A 20686-nucleotide genomic window follows, 5' to 3' on the forward strand; every position below is an offset into this window, starting at 1 on the left:
TTATAGAAACAACTTGCAATAAGCCATAGAATGTACCCTGGATGATTATTGCAGGAACACCATTAACTCTGCATGGTGAAAGACAAACAGAGAAAATGGTGATTGCATTTAATTAGGATTCCAAAGTCAAACTCTCACATAAAACCTTCTTTACCAAAAAATACATTAATCTGTCAGATAGGTCAGCGAGATAAGTGCTTGCAGTGGAGATATGCATTCATTTTACAGGCAAGAACTTTGAATCCAAGCATGGGTGACTCAGAATTTCATCCTTCCAAAATAAAAAAGTTGAATACCATTAAAGTGGTGCAACTAATGCTATTAAGAACTTTGTTAAACAGCAGCAGCCAGGTTAACAAGGTCTGTGCAAAACAAATTAATATTAGAATAACAATTATTTTATGGAGTTAAACTGTTTACAATGACATATAGTACAGGCTTTGTGGCTGGACTTCACATATATAACCATAACTCTGAAAAGACCAATAAGCACACTTGCACTCACAGTGTCATAAAGCACAATTCTGCACAGGAACCGCAATCAAACTACACCAAGAAAATTAGGAAATTAATTTAAACAATTGTTTTCCAAGAGTTACGGGTCCAATCAGTGTTACAAATGACAATGTCAGTACTAGGATCTCTTATCACAAAAAAATAATAGGAATGGTTGATCTTAACATGCAAGTAAAACCTTAGCTCTCCCATCAAGCATATGCTGAAACTAACCCCTTACATGATGTCCCACGTAAAACATTTCTAATGACAGGATGAATGAACACATAAAAGCAAGCAATAGTGATAAACCGAGTATTATACGTTATGAAATCACATTAATAAATATCAGCAATGCCACTGATGACATAGTTATGTGACCATATAAACTATGAATCCTGCAATTGCTCCCATCAGCAATGACGTTACATACTAAATGCCTCCAGCAAGCCACAAACATATCTTCCCTGATGACATTATGCAACCCCTGATAACTTTACCAATCCCATTGGCAAAACATTGTATCATTAGAGTTCAGCTAGTCTAGTTTTTCACCCACATTATTAGATCTACTGAATTTATAAAGATGAGGTTTTGGGAAATTACCCTATTTTGTCATGATGCATTAAGGAAAATGTTCATGGCGTTTACATTTATTTATACACAAAACTAAAATACAAATGTAGGGGGGCAAGTCTTAATATAGGAAGTATTGCCTATGCCGCCCTTGTGTGAAAAGATGCATGCAGTTTCCGGTTACAGGGTAAACCACCTTTATGCACTGGCACAATACATGCTTGAGGAGAGTTAAGGGTGCACTGGAACCCTAGTGTCAGAATTTCAGGACATATATGAATTAAATTGATTTTTGGAAAATTATTATTGATCATAATGACCTAGTTGTTATTGGCAATGGTAATTGTAACCTTAACTGTTTTTAAAAACCCCAACTTCTGAAGATTCCTTGCGTTTGTCTGATCTTCTCTGGTAATTGTTTGGGGAAGCACCTTGATGCAGTTAGCATGTGCAGCTAACATCTACGACATGGAGAAAAGCACCTGAAGCAGCACTTTATGCAACTATTCATGCTATATTTACCACTTTTGATGTGTTTTCTTGTACAAATTAATTACTGAGTAGACACAAGGAGATTATTGCTGAGGCTGTAACTGACAATGTTTTCGTTTTGAGGCCACAGAGATTTCAAATATTTTTTTTTTACTTGATATTAGGTGAAACTTTTGAAATTACTTTCATGTCTGTTAAAGTAAGAATTGATCTTGTAATTGTAATGGGTTATTTATAATGCGCTTAATACCCAGATGTTTCTAAGCGCAGACCCTGGGATCGAACCTGTGTTGCTCTGCGTCGTCTTGCCTCCAAGGTAAGCGTGTTGCCCCCAAGCTATCCTCCTGAGACTCCCTTAACCCACTCCCCAGAAACCACCAGAGATTTTTCTCATATTAGGGTCCTTCAAATTAAATGGAAGAACATGGCAATGCGTTTTACTTTCAGTTTGATTCACTCCTACTTTATTTTTCGCTGTTTCAAGGATTACGTGGTCATGCAGAATGGTCAGAGCTCAGTTGAAAGCTGTCACTGGGTCTCATCCCTTTACATGCTAGTTTGGAGTTTTGTTATCCTTTGGTTAAGCTATGCATCTTGTTGGCAATATGGTCACTCAGCTTCCAGAAGCTCCTAGCACTAACAGCATCTGCTCTGAGCCAAGCTTTCAGAGACAGATTCAAAGAAGCACATTTTTGGGACACGTAGTTACAAAAAACAAAACATGCAGCTTGCAAAAACTGTAAGCAACATATTGCCAAAAGAGAAGCCAATACAACATAGAATAAGCACGTATTACAACTATATGCCAAACCCATCAGTAGCATAATATTGTCTCAGGGAATTAGATATTATGTAAGAGAGGACAGTGTCCCCATGGAAGCATGCTAAAATGAGGTAGATAAACTGAGAAAACACTACATTACATTGAAAATAGGTTGCAATGTATTGCTGTTTGTTTTTAGCTTTTTTTGGAGATATTTTATCCATCAATGAGCAAGTCCAAAGGCCTAGCATCAGGAGTGTCTGTAGAAAGCATTCTGACAGTGTAGATGGAGGGAGGCGTTCTAAGGGCAAAAGAGCGTGGTCACTGTCCAATAAAGGCAGACAGCAACAATTAGAGAATGTGTCCATGTAAAAGGATATGTGTATTAGGAATCCATGTATCCATTAAAAACGTTAATACCTAATTGTTTTCACTTTTTAGGGGTATATTAAATGTACAAGTGGTTTTGCCATGAGACAAAGGAAGTTAGCTAGTGGTGTACACTCTACAAACGGGGACCATTAGTCTAATGTATAGAGCAAAACCATAACCTACAAAACAATACATGAATGACCCTCTTTGAGTAGGACCCTAGTAATTAAATACCAGTCAAGTAAACTGATATGCAAAGGATCTCACCATTTGGTCAAGTGGGGAAGGTGTAATTTTACCCCAGGACTCTCAGTCAGTAATTTAACTAGTAGACCACATATCCTGCTATTGTATGCTTTGCACTTGGTTATCTTTTAAGATCTAAATTAGCAATACGTTTTTAAAACAGCTGACACACACATCAGATGATAAATGGACCTACAATAAGGAAGACATATTTATAAACATTAAAAGCAGAATGCGTAGGATTCTGTCTAAAAAGGGCAACATGCACAAAAGTTAATGAACATCTGCTAAACGATTATAAGGCAATCTGACAAACTACATAAATCAACAAATGTCTGTGCTCCATGGAGGTACTATGTGAAATACAAGCATGGCAAAAAACGACCTAAATGCTACATTTAATGGATTCTCCCGAATTACCAAATAAAAACCATTTCATAAGAGTAGACAAACTTGGTCAGGTGGGCTACACTGCCATATTTCAACTGCATTAGCAAAGGAATTGAATCACAGAGATCCCAATCATCTAAAGTGCCTGCTCTCCGTTTACTCAACAGACCTGCCCATTTAGTCTCTGATGCAGACTTTTCACCAATTAATGTTTGGCAGCCAGCTGTAGGAGCGTGCAGCTTCTGAATATGGATTCTCATTACTTTTGGCAAGACATGAAAACTGGGGAGTAGAACGATGAGCAATGGGGCAAACAGTGGGGACTCACCACTCTCCACCCAGCAACACCTATGTGTAGTACCAAGAAAAACAATGTCCAGTTCCATCGAAAAATATGCATTGCATACAGCATATTACTTTTTTTTTTTTTTAACCAATCCCTTAAAGACATGCAAGGCTAAAAAGCTGATGTCACAACACTTAGCTTTATTGAGGTGAAATCCACCATTAAATGTACTTTTCATTGCCATTTGGGGTTAAAGGCCTGAGGAGGGTAGGACAACTATAATCAGTTTTCTTGACAGATATATAAGGTACACCGACATACATCATTTTGGCTTTTTGGAAAATGAATCAATCTTTAAGAAAAGTAAATGTAATTGAATGGTACTTTCTAGCTAGCACCTCGCATAAATGTCTATCACTAGTGAATTCCCAGTTTAGTCCCTTTGGTTCAATTCTAGTTGAGATCAGAGGATGATGATGGGTCCACCGGTCTGGAAGAAGATAGGAGAAGTACAGGGGAGCTTGACTCAATAAGTGCAGGATTGAGGATGATAGGCAGAGACATGGGTGAGACCCCAACCAACTGTGGGGAAGCAAGTGGTTGAAGGATAAGTGGGGACTGTGTTTTTAGAGGTGGAATCTCTGTGACAGGGCTTATTCTTGCAGACGTGCAACCAGAAACAGGTACTGAAGAACTAATGGAAGAAACTTCTGGAACTGAAGGCTTCTCAGCCTCATTCGTATTCAGCTCGCCGGATCGTTCTAAGGCAGCCTGCTGGGAGTTAGACCTTGGCTCAATTGGAAGAGGAGTTGGAAGGGCAGGGGCGCTTTGCATCTGTGAATAGGATTCGGTAATGCTGACTGCTGGTTCTTTGATTACCCTCTGCTTAAAAAGCTCTTCCCGAAGTCGGGGCAGGAAACAATCTATTCTCTCCCAGGTAATCTCCCATAGATCTGAGTAACCAGTTTTGGAATCCGAACTGTGGAATATTCCAGATGTGTCCATCACAAGCAGCATGTTCTTGAGTGATTCTGGAATGGCTTCTAACAGTAAATCACTGGATCCTGCGTGCATATACTTGTCCATGAAGTCTAGGATAGTAAGCCACAGAGCTGCAAACGTAGCTAATGAGAGTAAAGGGGATAGATGCTGCAGAAATACCTTGGAAAGTAGTGTTGAGGCTCTCATTCTGGTTTCCTCCATCCCTCCCTCGTCGGCTGGGCTGATATTTTCTAACAGTTTGGTCAGCAAGGGAAACATCACCTTATTGAAACAGGACTCCCACTCCAGAGCATCCAGGGTTTGAAGGTCATGTACCAAAAGTGCTCTCTGCAGGTATGTTAGTGCCTGCATTCTTACCTGACGTCGTACATCGCAGCACAGCCATGCAATACCTTGCAGTATTGGACACCAGCAGTTAGACCACAGTGTTTTAGAGTCAGCCTCGATCTTCTTTGTTGCTGTATTCAGATGATGCTGCTCCTCCGCCCAAGAGCTGTAGATTGTAGCTGCTCTTGTGTGGAGCGTGTGCATCAAGTCAAGTAACTGTAAAGACACTGTGTGATAGATAGCAGGTACAGTCTCATCCTCCTCATCATCACTGTGAGAACGGGAATGGCGCTGGTTGGATGTTTGTGACCGCCTCACTGCAATTTCCTTCTCTTTTGATTTCTTCTTGAAGCGATAGGACTTGGTATCATATTTGTTGCTCTTCAGCTTTTTCTCCTGCGTCTTGTTTCCTCCATTCAAACTTGCCTCAACAAAGACACGTATTGTTTTTACGCAAAGTTCAAAATTCTCTGGCGTAACATGAGCAGCATCCCGCACAATGAAAGAAAGAGACTCCATGCTCTTCATGAGAGATTTGGTATCATGTGGTCCCAGGTCCAGACCAATGGTAAGACTATACTGGTTCACTTGCGGAGAAGCACTTGATCTGGTTAGCAGAATTGAGTGTTTTGAGATGTCTATGTCTTCTTTTCCCACCACCAACCATCCGCTGTTCATAATATCCACATCAGTCACTGAACGGTGCATCTTTGATTGTTTGCTGTGATCAGTGTATACTTCTGAATCAGAGGTGTACCCACGATCCACACTCACATCACTTGTGTGGTAAGAGGAGAGCTCACTATCAGACTGTGCCCCAGCATCATTATCAGCCCTAGCTGCTTGCAGCGCTGGAGGTGGCTTCACCCCAGCTCCAATGCACTCCAGCAGGGAGAAGAGTGTGTACCAGTCATCACTAGTATGAATGTTAGCAGCATTGGTCTTCAATAATTCATGCAAGCCAAAAGCAACCTGGCGACTCACTCTGCACAAAACAGTGGGTTTCATTACCAATAGAATCCTTAGCGAGAGGAGCACCTGTGAACTGATCTCCTCCCGTCGCAATAAGCGGATGGCCAGCCGTAGTAGACCTACTACTGCCCTATCCACTAAGAAACAAAACTCTGTTGCATGGGCACACAATCGGTAGAGATGATCACGAACCGTTTGCCAGACACAAGCCACTCTGTCCCTGTTCTCAAGAACAATACGCAGTAGCATCTCAAGACAAAAGGCTGCATCTTCTTCATCGTATGTTTCTTCATCAGGAGTAACTGAGATCAGAGCCTTCATGAGCTCCTGCATGGACTCGAGTTGAAGGAATTTGCTTTCTGTGACCAATTTTTCGGGGTCACATAATTTTATGCAGTCCAATGCCCATTTCTTTGCTTCCTGGTTCTCAGCAGATGGCCCCTTCACACTGGACTGTTCTGTGGCACTGAGGGTCAACCAGCTAACAAAGCTCAGCACAGTTGATTCGCCACAATTTGCAGGCATTTCCTCACGCTGTAGAGAAATTTTCCCATTGGGGTCAACAAAGTCTTCTACCTCCACCATGGCCTTTGGCAGCAACGCAGCTCGGAACAACTGCAGCATAGAGTCTATGATGTTTTTCCAACCCTCTCGCAAAATATCCCCATGCCGATGAGCCAGATGAAATACTGTCTTTGCTGCAATCTGAGCTTTGGGGTTGCCCCCAAAATCTGCGGGCAAGTTCTCCACAGATTCACTATTGAGAGCAGTGAATTTGCAGAGTGAAATTATGAGGTTGTCAAACACATCACTTAATCCATAGTGAGCAGAAATCATTGCACATTTTCTGAAGCCAGATATGGATTTTTGAATGATTGTTTCATCCATGCTCTTGTCAAAAACATATGATAGGGCAGCAATGGTGGGACCCCAGATCATGGTGAACAAGTCGTGATCATAACTTCCAGGTACCACATGCAAGAACACACCTTCGGGTGTTGCCCCACGATGCAACAGCACATTCCACATGTAATTCTCTTTCACCAGGCCAGTCTGCTCTTCAGGCATTACTATCTCATCATTTTTGATTGCATGGTAAATATCCTCCAGCATGTCCTGATCAAAGTCATTGCCACCATTCACCCCCTTCAAATTTTTCCGAAACTCTTCCAAAGTCATTGGCACACTCTGTCTGCGGACATTGTGATTGTGCTGGTCTGTGTTTAGCATAATGACTGCATATGCTAGGGCAAAGCCTGCATCATTGTGTGCAAATGGAGTTCCATTAATTTCCTGCCACTTTTCTGTGAAAACCTCCAGTAACCTGTGAATCACAGGTGCCTCTCCAGGTAGCCGGAAAGCTTCAAGGTAAAGTCGCAATGCTTCATCAATCCTCAGCCCTTGGAAACTGAATGTCCCTACAAAACTGTCTAACAAATCCATGTTCTTACGATCACTGATAAACTCGCCAATCATTTTCTTGTCAAGTCGAGGGTTTTCACGAAGCCACTGGGCCACCTCATTATTGTCTATTGGAGTTGTCAATAGGTTCTTCTCCTGTAGGAACTGGATGCCTTTCTTTGGCTTCTGGTTAAACTGTTCTGTGCCTGTAATAATGAGTTTCTTTTTATTTTTAATATTGTTCAGTTCCTGCGTGGTTGGTAAAATGCTCAAGAAGCGTGGTGGTTTTTTTGGCACACTCTTTTCAGCTGAATCGTTTACTTCCCCTACATCCTGGCACCCAAACTTCATCTTGTCAGCCATGAGGAGTCCGCTGGAGGGGGGCTGATTACCCGATTGTTCCAAGTTGACACAAGGTGGATTTCCTTCCATCAATGATCTTTCACTGCTGTTGCTAGATTCATTCATGTCAGAACCATCCATTCTCAGCTTTGAGGACTCTTTTTCCTGTTGCAAGGTATTGCTCAAAACCTTGGCTTGACAATGGGCTTCTGTGCTATCGATAACAGTAAGCAGGGCTTCGAGTGACAGCAGATGAGTGGTATACAACTGTCCTGAAACAGGGAAGGCATTCTTAGAAAGCAGCTTTGTGAGGTCTTCGAAAAGGCTGGCACAGTAGTAGTCACAGTCATAATTTATGTAGAGCTCTGAAACAAAGCTTGGGATTCTCCAGAGCTGGACAATGGCATCCAAAGCCATTTCCTTCATCTCATATGGCATCTTGGGATTCTCCACAGTGATTATGTCCATCAGCTTCTTCACATACATCTCAAGTTGAAACTTAAGATGTTCTCTCATACTTTCGAAGAGAAGAAAGCATGCACGCAGGGAAGCTGCATATATATTCAATCTCTCAACACTCAGAAGCTGGAAAAGGTGCCGACAGAGTTCATCTTTAATCAGCCCCAGAAGAGAAACATAATTTGAAAGAGTAGCGGATTCCATTGCCACCGTGAGGAGCTTCAAACCCATGTGGATCATCACTTCAGAGTTGTGCCGGTCGTGAGGATTAGTGAGAGAAATCAGAAAACGGAATAGCTCACGGATACATGGCAATCCATAAGGTACAAGAGCAGCTCCTTTTTGGCTGGACTGAGTAAACCTCACACCTCTCGGGTTTACATAATCCATGTCATGAACAGAGGATGAATCTTCTGTCATGGAGGAATTGTCTTCCAAGACTTCTGGAATGGACTCTACTGAAGCAGACTGTTCCTTTTCTCTTCCAAGTATTTCATTCTGCAGTTCTATTTGGTTTAGTTGATCGCCAACTCCAAACTCTGTTGATGGTGAAATAACAGGGTTAATTCCAAACGAGCCTGCAAACTCCATGTCGCTTAAATCTTCCTTTGAGGCGGATTGAGACGATAGTTCCACGCCACTGTCTGTAATGGGACTGACAGTGGAAGATGTGGTTTCTGAGCATTCAGCAGAAATTGGAGAAGTGGTCCCAGGAGAGAGAGCATCAATAAAAGGAACCCCACTTGAAAAATTTGAGTTTTGAGAAGTTCCATTGGTGATGGTCTGTTGCAAAGGTATCTCTACCCCAGAGGAAGCTTTAGTTGCATGGCGCAATGTTCTTGGCGATCTCTTCTGCTTCTTCCATTTCGAAGAATCAGTCATTCCTCCGGCTCTCATTTTCAGTTTTTTAATGTTGGCTCCCACATAGCTTTTAGCTTCTTCTTTAAATTGAGGTAACCTTGAAAAGAGGAGCTGGACCATGTCGACAAGAGTGTGTTCTGCAGATTTTCTCAATAATTCACTGAGCCTCATTTCAAAGCATATTCGAAAACAAGACTGCATGATCTCACACACAGACTCATTTGTAAGGTGTGCGCCTACTGGGGTGAGCAGCAGTGTCCGTAATACCTGGAGGATTTTCATCAGGACAACTTCGTCGCTGGTTGGGTCTGTGCCAACGAAGCGGGCATGAGTGACTGCATCTGCCATGTTCTCAATACCCTCTGCAGTGCCATCATGGTAAGGGTCTATTAGTGCACAGGATAAAAATTTGTTCACAGATGTTAGTGCCAGCCCAGTGATGGGACCTGTGGTGTCCTCGGAACGAATAACCTCCAGAAAGGGACGCAGAAAAACGTTGGGCTCAATTTTGGAGAGTTCTGTTATATTATTCAAAACGTCTTTCAACTGGCTGAAGCTGTGTAGCAATGGATCTTGTTCTTCGTCCAAAGGGGTGTGAGTACTCCATCTGGCATTGCGTTTAATGGCACCAACCACGTAGCCGATTTCTCCCTGAACAATATAAATATTTCTATCGACCATGTTGGCACCCCTGTCACTGCTGTGATGACGCCGCAATCCAAGATGGCGGCCTATGACAGCGTATTGCTCTGAGGAGGGCGAGGAAAGCTCATTTACCCCCAGCCGACAGTAGGTGTTCCGTTCTGTTGGTGGCGGCTGGGATCCCACCGCAGGCGAGTTAACAGGACCAGGAAAGGCGTCTCTCGCCGGCTCACTCCATGGAGCAAGACAGCTGGCTGGAAACAGAAGAAAGACTAACGAGCAGCTGTAAAGTAAAGAGACGACAGACTATTGTACAGAGCGGGCAGAAAGACATAAAGGGGCGGAACTCCAGGAACCCTTCATAATACACAGATGGCCGTACCCACACCTGACATGGCGGCGATCGAGGACGTGGTCGCTCCATTTCAAACCAAATATTGAGCGCTATAGTTGTTTACACGTCACACTAGTGCAGAAAACAGGCTCTGCCAGAACAAATCAACACGGAAGCGATCTAACAACTTCCCACCCTGGAGTCGACGAAATAGCAGGTCTCCACACCCCAGGATACCTTTGCCCCTTAGAGTCATGTTCTTTACCATGTTCAAGCGGCCGAAAATATTCAAGGTCAGAGCTTTAGAGCAGCCGCAGAAGTATGGCCTGGCAGGTCGAAGTCTAGCAGAGCTGAACCAAAAGGCATGCAAAAAGTTGCAGGTCTGTCCCTTTAAATCACGACTAATATAGAACGAGATGATGAAGCAGTAAGAGTGTACGTTGTGTTTTTCGTTTGATTGGAGTAAAGAATTTTTGTTCAAACCATTTTATGATATTATAGCATTTAAGAAATGAGTAATTGCAGAACGGATTACAGCGTGGCCCAGGAATCTAGAGATGAACGGAAGATTGAACAATATAAATATAAAAGCATTTAGTTATAAGGCACTACATGAGCTATCTATGAAAAAGTTAATTTGTGATTAAGAGACAGTCCGCTTAATAAGCGTTAACATTGCTGGTGATTGGAATAAGTAAACACGATATTCCTCGCCTTTGTAGAATTTGTTACCACCTTTTTTTTTTACAGCAACGCTATTTGTGTTAAGTTTGGGTATGGTATCTAAGGGGGCGTTGGGGTTGCAAGGGGGAGAGGGTGCGGGGGTATCCCCTGCTTTTTGTGATTAAAAAAAGGTGGAGAAATCGGCGACTTTATTTTGGCAAAGTGCCTTTCAGCGCGGAAAAAAAACAACAATCGAGGCAACCTAATAGATCCATTTGGGGCAGGGGGCGGCAACCTGTGCTCTAGAGTTGTGCCCTACTCCCATCACCTCTGGTCAATATAGTCAATATTGAGGCTTAATGGATGTGGTCTTCCAGACTGGGCTTCTTTGACAATTGGTATTCCTCACCCTTCTGCCATGCCCTGAGCTTTTGGGAGAGCAGTTATTTCAACAACTGGCCATTGTCATGCAAATCCAATAGGTCAAGGTTCGAACCACAGATTTTTACTGTTGTGGGTGTATCTTTGGGTGTAACGTGCATAAAACACTCCCACAAATAATTTACCACAACCAGTTTCTCTTTCAACAAAGTGTTTGTCCTTCTGCCTGAGCTGGCAGTTTGTTTTTCTTTTTTTCTTTTTTATTGAACAAGAGTTATAAACACGCGCAGGGAGTAATTCTTATATGTACACAGACACGTATTATTTAGGTGTACATGCCAAACTGTCATTAACCCAAATCATGAAAGCAAGATACAAGTCCAGTTCAATAGTGCCACATTATTGAAAGATATTTTCACCTATGGTGTTAAATGGTTCCATCCAATATCTGCCTCTAGGAGAAACTGTTGTCACTTGTTTGTAAGGTTGACTAATATTCCTTATGATAGATGTAGATTTTCGGAGAGAAAGGGGTCTGTTAAAGTTGATGAAGATATGGAGAGTAAAGGAGTGAAGTGGCTTAGGGTGTGGTTAGTTACTTTGCCTGGCTAAGCTAATTGGCATTCTCGGTAACGATTGTCGGTTCCTGGATACTCAGCAGTTATATTTGGTGCAAAAATAAAGGGATGTGAGAGTGAGGCGTAATTTATGGCACAAAGACACAGGGTTTATGCAACTTAAATAATAAGCATGGATTCATGGGGGTTTTCATACTTCTGAGTGTTCAAACATAGTGATTAGATATGTTGTCACCTTATTGGGGAAAGATTTTAGTGGAGATTTAGTTTTGTTGAAGTGTTGGAGCGATTTTGTGTCTATAAGCCGTGCTGGTGATTGGGGCGGGTCTCACCGGATCCGAGATCCGGCACCAGATGTGTAGCTGGATCCCATGGCCAGAGTCGGCCACCCCAAACACCTGCTGTGCGCTGGGGAGGAGAAAAAGAAAAAAAGCGCACATGAGCCAACTGTAACTTCCTCTGGTGATCCCATGCAAAAGGTCACAAGAGGAAGTTACATTCCTCAGCCACGACCCGGTTTATTTATGCAATGTTTGTCAGATACATGGACCTGGATCATTTATTTATGCAATGTTTGTCGGATACCCCACCCCGACCCTTGTGGGATCCCCCAACAATTTTTTTTTTCTCATTTCCACCCCAATCTATAGGGTAGTTTGTGCATGATGCAAAGGGCAATCCACCATGATTTGAAAGATGGGGGCTCTTTTTCTTTCCAATCGTTAGTCATTCCTTTTAGGGGGATAGCTAAATAATTGTCTAAAAGTCCAATTGAATTAAGTGTGACTGACGGTACCTGTTAAGAGTTTTGATCAGAACGACTTTAAGGAAGTCTTTGGTTTCAAGATTCAGAATTCTAAGTATACAATCAGATCTCTAGGTTTGTAACTGAGGGCAGTTAAATATCACATGTTCTAGTGTACCTTTGTAGCCAATACCTTCATATGCCCAGTAATCCAGATTTTCTTTGGCATTTACCTTGAACAGTCTTTAAAGCATCTCCCGCACAAGTGAAACTATTGTTTAGTATTCCGTTCTATACTTGGCTTTCTCTCCCAAAGTAATTCTTGATGGGACTTAGTTGTTAAAGCAGAGGCTTGAGTACATTTTAATAGAAGTGAAAATGACTTGCTCTAATCTCTTTTGTTTTGAGTAGTCTGAAGTAGCAACTCTGAAACATATTCTGATTCCAGGGCATGTTATTTTCAATTTGTTTCATTTTAAGGTAGTTCTTGAATTCATGACAAGCCCAAAATCCGGTCTGAAGTTCAGTGAAATTAAGGAGTTTCTTTTCCATGTACAGGTATTTAATACAGGAGAGAGAAACGTAGTTGTTAAATTCTCATTGGGTATCCTCCCATTGAATTCCTTACATGCCTTTGGTCTAATGGAACAATCCAGGGCTGCCCTATGTTCATCTCGGCAAATGAAGACTAATGCCATTTCTCCTCATATTATCCAGTGTTGAACACTATCAAACACTCATTAGCTCCACGTCCACTCTTCCTCGTCCCAGTACTTACTTCATGAGGCCCCTGCCTCTGACACAGGACCTTCTTCTATTTCTTTAAATTCCTATAACTCCTCCCCCACATCCACTTCACTTAGTTTAATTTTTCCTGCCTCTGGCAGGTTGGACTTTTTCTTCCCGGTGCAGGGCACTGGGGAGCACCGATTGCTGGCCACCTGGGGGGGCTGTGTGGCGGGGCCCTCGGCTCCCTCAGGTGCGGCGCTGCTCCTGGGCCACCTGCGGGGCTTGGGGTCACAGTTGAGCGGGATTGCCTCGCTCGGTTCTTTGCTGGGCTCCGGACCGCAGCGTGAGCATTGTGTCCCGGGTCCTGCATGGCCCGGGGGAAGGTAAGGAGAGGGGAGGAATGGGCTTGATGTTTTTCCCCTCTCCTCCTGTTTTGGCCATCTTGATTCAACAGGCCTTTTCCTCGTGCTCTGTGTACACATCTTTATTGGAAATGATGGCAAGCACTTGGCAGTATGGGCTAGCCTTCCCTTTTGTTGTGTGGCGCCTCTGCTTCTTGTCATGGGGTGACTGTGGCAGAGAGTCTTTGAAAGTGCGGGGGCGCTGTTCTGTCGCAGGCATGTCACATACCACCCACTCCTCAGACACACACAGCACAGGATGCACTGGATGTTAGCTGCATTCTCTGGGGGGAAGGTAAGGAGAGGGGAGGACTGTGCTTGATATTTTTCCCCTCTCCTGCTGGTATGGCCATCTTGACTCCTTCAACATGCTGTTTCCTCGTGCTCTGTCTACACATCTTTATTGGAAATAATGGCAAGCACTTGGCAGTATGGCCTAGCCTTCCCTTTTTGTTGTGAGGCTTCTCTGCTTCTTGTCGTGGGGTGACAGTGGCAGAGAGTCTTTGAAAGTACGGGGGCGCTGTTCTGTCGCAGGCATGTCACATACCACCCGCTCCTCAGACACACACAGCCCAGGATGCACCGGATGTTGGCTGCATTCTTTGCGTGCAGCCTGTGAAAACGGCGAGGATTTGGACGTGTCTGCAAGCAGCTGGAAGGGTACCGGCCTGGCATAGTCTACACTTTGGGTTCGAGTCTCTGCGGTGCTGACTCAGCTCTTCATCCTTCCTAGACCGACGCATTGGAATGATTTAGAGCTTGGGGCTACCAGCTACTGGATACAGGGCTCAAGCCACCTCTCAGTAATGCAGCGAGTTAGTGGTGTGTTTGGGTCTGCTAGCTATGGACGCAGACTCCTTGTCCTGTCCTCTTCCTTTGAACTGCACGAGGGAAGGTCAAAGGAGATAATTTTCTTTTCCCTTGTCCGGCATGGAATTATAGAAAATGCATCATGGAAGTAATGGCCATTCAGATGGTTCCCAGTGTCTCTTCTTTTAGGGCCTAGGTCCTCCGGTGCTGACGTGTTTCTTTCACGCCTCCTCTCAGACTTGTGGGAAGTGATATGGCACATGGTGGTACATGTCTGTGCTTAGAGGGGTTCTCAGAGCCCCTGGTGCCGGTGGAGGGGGATGTCACTTCAGTGGGTTTTTCCAGTGTAGGAATACACCAGGTGGGGGTTTTCCTTTGATGTCTGCTATCCGGGATGGATTGCTTTGCCCCGCTTTGTGACAGTACTCTGCCCTTTTGACGCCAGCCTGGTGGCTCCTCTGTCGGCTGGGGGGGCCATGGTCTGCTGGACTTCTGGGCTGTCCTGTATCTTCCTTTTGATAAGTCGGATCTTTTTGTGGGCTGACAAGCATGCTGTTACATTGTGGCGCAGGCATGCTTCAACGTCCTGTGATTTTCCTCTGGTGCAAGTGCAGTGACTGGCGGTTTTCCCTGGCTCCTCGTCTCTATCTTCTCAGAGGTGTATGGGACCGGTGGGGTTCGGCTTCCTGGGTAATGGGCTCCTTCCGGAAGGAGCCCATCAGTTGCAGTTCCTGTCTCCTCCTGTCCAGGTTTGCATGGTTAGGACTTTGGTACCCAGCTCACGGTCCAAGTAGTTGGCCATGGGATCTGTTCTCTCCGAATGATTGTTGTGGGTTACCGTCTTGCCTGTTCCTCTCCCTGTTCAGAGTCAAGTTTTCTACTTGCGGGTGCTTCTGGTCCCTATGCCTTCTAGGATGTGTCCACTGCTTATGGGTCTCAAGACCCTGCACTGCTTGTCCGGACGTCTGGGGAGAGCATACTCTGGATGTTGTGCAGGCGGGGCGCTTGCTGGCTGGTCTGGGCTGGGTTCTCAGAAGGCAGTGTGTCTCGGCTCGCCCGTTGCTGAAGTTACGGGGCACGTGGCGTCTTGCGTGTTTTCCGGTTCCTTGAGCCCGTCTTGGGTTACGTCCCCTGGTGTCTTATACTCTCTCACACTGGCTTCCGATGTCTCGGCTTTCGTAGTTGTGTTTTCAGTGTCCCCAGCACTGCGAGTCTCCCTGCTGTGGTGGCGGGGGGGTTTCAGGTCTACAGGCTGTGGTGTGCATGGTCCATCCTCCTGTGTCCTCTCTTACTACCGACGCCAGCAGAAAGGGTCTACATTGGGGGTCCTCTCAGCTCAAGGGTTGAGATCTGGGGAGAGCCGGCGATCATCCAATTGGCAAGAGTTGTGCCATTGCCCAAGCTCTGGTGTACTACAAGGAGTTGCTGGACGGTCAGCGGCTTTGATCCGATCGGACAATACGACGGCCTTGGCATATGTCAACTGCAAAAGGGGTTCCGGCCGCTCCTTGAATGCTCTGGCAGCGCTGATAGGCACCTGGGAGAAATCTGATCTGGTGTCTCTGTTGGCCTCACGTATCACGTATCATGTTCAAGCGGATCTTCTCAGACGCCGGTTTTCACTCCTCAGCGGAACTGGTCCTGTTGGCCCAGGTCCTTTGCGGTGACCTGTGTCAGATTAGGGTCCCTGGTTCTAGGCCCGTTTGCATCCCCGGCCTCAGCAGAAGTGGCCCTCTTCTGCTCTCGGTTTCAGGCTGGGGGGATTGGGGGCTGGACGCCCTCTCTGTACAGTGGCCTTGGGGTTTTCCTTTATGCCTTTCCGCCTATTCCCTTTCTGCCCTGGGTGGTTTGGCGCATCAGTGTCCAGGGTGACTGTGTTGTTGTTAGCTCAGTTCTGGTCCCGCCGGAGTTGGCTCCCCTCTCTGTTGGAGCTTCGGTCCTAGGAAGTCCTAGGAATCTTGGCTGGTTCCGAGGTGGCCGTGTCCCCTTCAAGGGGATCTACAGTTGGAATTCCCCTGGATGCAATGGGCAGTGTGGCTATTGCTCAGTGTAGGTTGATATCTCAGGGGTTCTCAGATCCTGTAGTTGAGTACATAATGGATGCTCTTAGACCCTCCACTCTGAAGGTGTTCGGCAGGCATTGGGGCCATTTCCGACCCTCCCCTGCATTCTGGCCTCTCTGCTATCTTTCGATTCCTCCAGAAGGGCTTTCGACAGGGGCCTGACAGTTTTTTTTTCTCCCAGGCTTTGCTCTCAGTGGGCCTCCATGAAATTGCTTTTGGGGGACTCTGATGGTCACTTGGGTGGGGAGGTGTTGGTGGGGAAGTTGCTCCAGGATTTTTCTTCTTCCCGTCCTTGTGCTGATAAAGGGCTTCCCCCTTGGGATCTCCCTCTTGTATTACGGTTCCTTCAAGGGCCTCCTTTTGAGCCCTTTTCCGAGATTGATATCAAACGTCTTACACTGAAATCTGCTTTTCTTCTGCCCGTAGGCTTGGGGAGATTGGGGCTCTCTTATGTAACCCTCCTTTCCTGAGGGTGCTGCCAAACGCGGTGGTGCTGAGGTGTGGTCCGAAGTTCCTCTCTTAAGTTGTATCTCGGTTTTCATACCTCTCAGGATCTGTTTCTCCCTGACTTCTTTCATGACCCGAGAATGCATGAGGAGGTGGCTTGGCTTAACATTATGTCCTGCGGGACGTGTTGAAGTATTTGGCTAGGTTTGCTTTTTTCCATCAATCTGTTAGTCTTCTGATTGCTTGTGGTCAGGCTGGGGCTGGGCATAATGCATCTGTGGTTTCCATTTTCCGATGGTTCTGGGTTGTGATCGCCAGGGCCTATGTGGCTTTTGGCCTGCCTGTGCCTGCGCATGATCAGGGGCGGTCCGCCAGGGGTTTGGCCACTTCCTGGGCCGCTGCAAGGGGGGTTTTTCTCTGCAAGAGATTTGTATGGCTGCCGCATTGGCTGGTCTAGGGATTTTCATCAACCGCTATGGGTTGAGTTTCTCCCGCTCAGGGGGTTGGGGGGGATTTTGGTTCCTTCGTGGTTGGAGTTTTGTCTGTGGGGATGTGAATTAAGAGTTATTGTGGGTGTGTTTGCTGCACTGTTTTTAGCTCTGTGTCTCATTGGGACCTTTTCCCCGTTGCTGCTTTGGTATACCTCATGAAGTAAGTACTGGGACGAGGAAGAGTGGACGTGGATGTAATGCTCTGATTACTTACGGTAATCTTCATTACTCCCAGTCCTACTCTTCCTCGTCACAGTACTGACGACCCTCCTCACCCTCCCTGCGGGGAAGGTCCCATGCTCTGGCTTAGTAATATGAAACTGAGTGACGTGGATGTGGGGGAGGGGTTATAGGAATTTAAAGAAATAGAAGAATGTCCTGTCGGAGGCAGGGGCCTCATGAAGTAAGTACTGTGACTAGGAGTAATGAAGATTACCGGTAAGTAATCAGAGCATGGTTGACCCTGATAAGTATCATGAGATTATAACCTTGGCTGAAGCCCTATGCTTTGTAAGGCCCCAAAGAGTGTTTCTAGGGTCTTTGCACTTACACATTTGACTAGGGGTTAGAACAGACAACATCCATTTTTGTTAATCTTTACCTTTTGTATAACGTTATGTAAATTGTTATGTGTTTTACTGTTTACATTGTAATGTATCGTGTATTGTCCTCATGTACTTTATTTCATTTCTACTGACATAAACTATTATTGATTGAGGAGAACCAAGAGGAAAACTGTTTTGATCTGAAGGCATAATAATCGGTCTTAAAGTTAGGTAGTTTGACAACTTCACTTGTAATTCTTTTAAAGGGATTGTTTGAGATTTAATAAGCAATAGTAAATTGTTGATAATTTGGTTTAGTAGATGTATGGTACCAGATTAGTCAGACTACTGGTAGCGATACCAGCATTTTGATGGCGTTCACCAACCACAAAGATAGAATTAAAGGGGATAATAATTCTCGTTTTTATTGATGAAAGTAGAGATTCAGTAGACGACCTCAGGAAGTTAGGGAATTCTATTCCCAGATATTTGATAGCTTTGTTTTTCCAACATAGACCAAAGTCTAAATGCTACTATTAATACACTTTGAGTACAAGGCGGGTATTTGTTTGTCTTTTGAACAAAATAAGTGTACTACTAGATTACACCACATCAGAGGCAAAGAGTATCACACCATCGATGTGAGCCACCAGTTTGAACTCTGAATCTGCACACCTAATTCCCTTAGCATCCTTGTCTTTCCAATTGACTCAAGTGGGGGCTCCAGTGCAGGAATAAATATGATATGATTAGTGAGGATGGGCGGCCTTGACATATTCCCCTCAAGAGCCTAACAGACGAGGATAGGTTTCTGTTTACATTGCGGCAACCTTGAGAGATAGTGCTTCACCCTGATCACGTAAACAAAGTTATCCTGCAGACCATGCCATTTGAAGGCCTTAAATGGGAAAGTCCATTCTAAACGTGACTAATATAAAATATCTTGTAGCTGGGTTACTCTCATATATTTTAAAATCTATGTTGATCAGGCTGACTGATATATCCTGTTTGACTAATGTTTGGTCTTTGTTTCGCTTGGGAATCATTAGGATGCAGGCTTCTGTAAATGAGCTCCTTAGGTGGTTTGTTGGCACGAAAAAAGCTCCAGCAGTTTCAAAGAGAGAAGGGACTTGGAAGTTTGATAAAATGGTACTGGGAACCAGTTGGATCCCAGTGATTTCCCTATTTTTTTGTGATTGGTTAATTGCGTCACTCATTTCTGGAATGAAATTGGGGACTTCAGTTGTGTTACATCAAGTTTATGGTAGTTTACCCTTGGTTTTTGATTCATGTAGTTTATGTTCTTTACTGAGGCAGCACTGTTTGATTTATAAAGGTACTTGAAGGAATCACTAAATATCATCTATGCATTATTTGTGTCCTCCTGTTTTTGTTGCAAGTAGTTTTTAGTTTTGAGATAGTTAGCTAACATTTTGCCTGCTTTACTTGAACCTTTACAATATTTCGAGTTTATGTTGGTTATTTTGGCTGCTGTCCATTGGTATTTTGAGTTGTAAACCAATATAATTTTTATTTTTTGAAGGAAGGCCTGAGATTTTTTGTTCTTTCTAATTAAATGTAGGGTATCCATTAGGTCCCCGGGTGATTCTTTCTGCAAAACTGGTGACATACCAGATAATTTCCCTACAAAGTCACCTTCAGTATTTGTTAGTTTGGTTGAGTTATTTGAAAGGTACTAATTGGAATGAAATATTAGCGGGTACGTTTCTCATCTTTTAATAATGATGTATTCTACATTTTGTTGATTTTTGTACTTGGCTTTCTACAGATAGGGTAATATTGAGGTAAGCATGGTTTGAGAGAACAACTGGAACAATTGCTGCATGCATGGATGTGCTAGCTGCATTTTTGCTGACTAAAAGGTAGTATATATCATGGAGTGAGATATATGTGGGTGTAAAAAGAAGGTGAAGTCTTGGCTCTTTTTGTTTTGCAGTCTCCATAATCAATCAGTTTGTGTTTGGCTATCCTTTTGGTGAAGGCTTTGGTGGCCCTACATCCCATGAATGTTCATTATGCTGCATTCAACACTGTGGACCACAGATAAAAGATTGATTGAGAGAGTTCTGTGGCCGGTATAGATGGAATATCTCCGGAATAGTTTAATTTCTTTCTGAAAAACTGCATAATGTACTCTCTGATGCAGTCTCTGTGGGATCCCGCAGGGTTCTTCTTTGTCTCCCCGTAAAATTCCACACATATATTTGTCCTCTCCTAGATCTCTTCAGGGAGCGTAGTCTCACTTTTCATTCCTATGCTGACGATAGGCAGAGCTATCTGTTTGTCCAAGTCCCGGAGGATAACTTTTCATTATTTTCAGAGACCTTGACCAAGGCCAGTGATTGGCTTGGGTCCAGCGGATTACAAATCCGTGCTGTCAAAATGGAGGTGTTGCTGCTTAGGCCCTAAAGCATCTTGGAAACATTCAATTGTTGCCTATGCTTTTTTGGTTTAAATACTATTTCCCCCCACTCCCCCTAGGCAAGGAATCTGAGAGTCATGTAAGAGTCATCTTTCAGCCTTTAAGCCCAAATTAGTGCTTTCACTCAAGCTGCCTATTTATTCTAAACTCCAGTAACTCAAAATAATCTTACCATATGTACCTTGATACTCCCTTAAAGTGATCGTGGGAGCTTGGATACATTCTTCAATTGACTGTGCCAAACCCCTTTGTTCTGGACTCCCATCATAACTACTACATCTTCTTTAGGGAGCTCACAACACCTCATCCCGTTTGATGTTTGGTAAAAGTAAGGGAGATTGCGTGTGTCCTCTCTTCTTAGATCTCCCTATTGGCTTGCAGTGAGATGCATGATGATATTTAAAATCCTGTGCTTGGTTTTTAAATGCAT

General features: G+C 44.2%; 2 protein-coding genes across 5 annotated transcripts in view; one reads left to right on the forward strand and one right to left on the reverse strand.

Annotated features, from left to right (window-relative positions):
- DFFB (DNA fragmentation factor subunit beta) overlaps window positions 1-20686 on the forward strand; it is a 355076-nt gene that overhangs the window by 172558 nt on the left and 161832 nt on the right. For 2 of the 4 annotated variants that reach the window (XM_069610254.1, XM_069610257.1), the window contains exon 1: window positions 10073-10340. The exons of 1 other annotated variant lie outside the window; for it this stretch is intronic. In XM_069610254.1, the coding sequence (XP_069466355.1) occupies window positions 10215-10340 (126 nt within the window). In that variant the 5' untranslated portion in view covers window positions 10073-10214. Of the gene's footprint in view, window positions 1-10072; window positions 10396-20686 lie in introns of those variants that run through there. One more of the 4 variants, XM_069610256.1, reaches the window with a different exon arrangement.
- GBF1 (golgi brefeldin A resistant guanine nucleotide exchange factor 1) lies at window positions 41-9908 on the reverse strand. Its single transcript, XM_069610253.1, has one exon. It carries the CDS (start codon window positions 9663-9665, stop codon window positions 4074-4076), a length of 5592 nt encoding a protein of 1863 aa, XP_069466354.1. The 5' UTR covers window positions 9666-9908; the 3' UTR covers window positions 41-4073.

Source organism: Ambystoma mexicanum, chromosome 8, assembly GCF_040938575.1.
Source record: "Ambystoma mexicanum isolate Mex_15411 chromosome 8, UKY_AmexF1_1, whole genome shotgun sequence".
NCBI lineage: Eukaryota > Metazoa > Chordata > Amphibia > Caudata > Ambystomatidae > Ambystoma > Ambystoma mexicanum.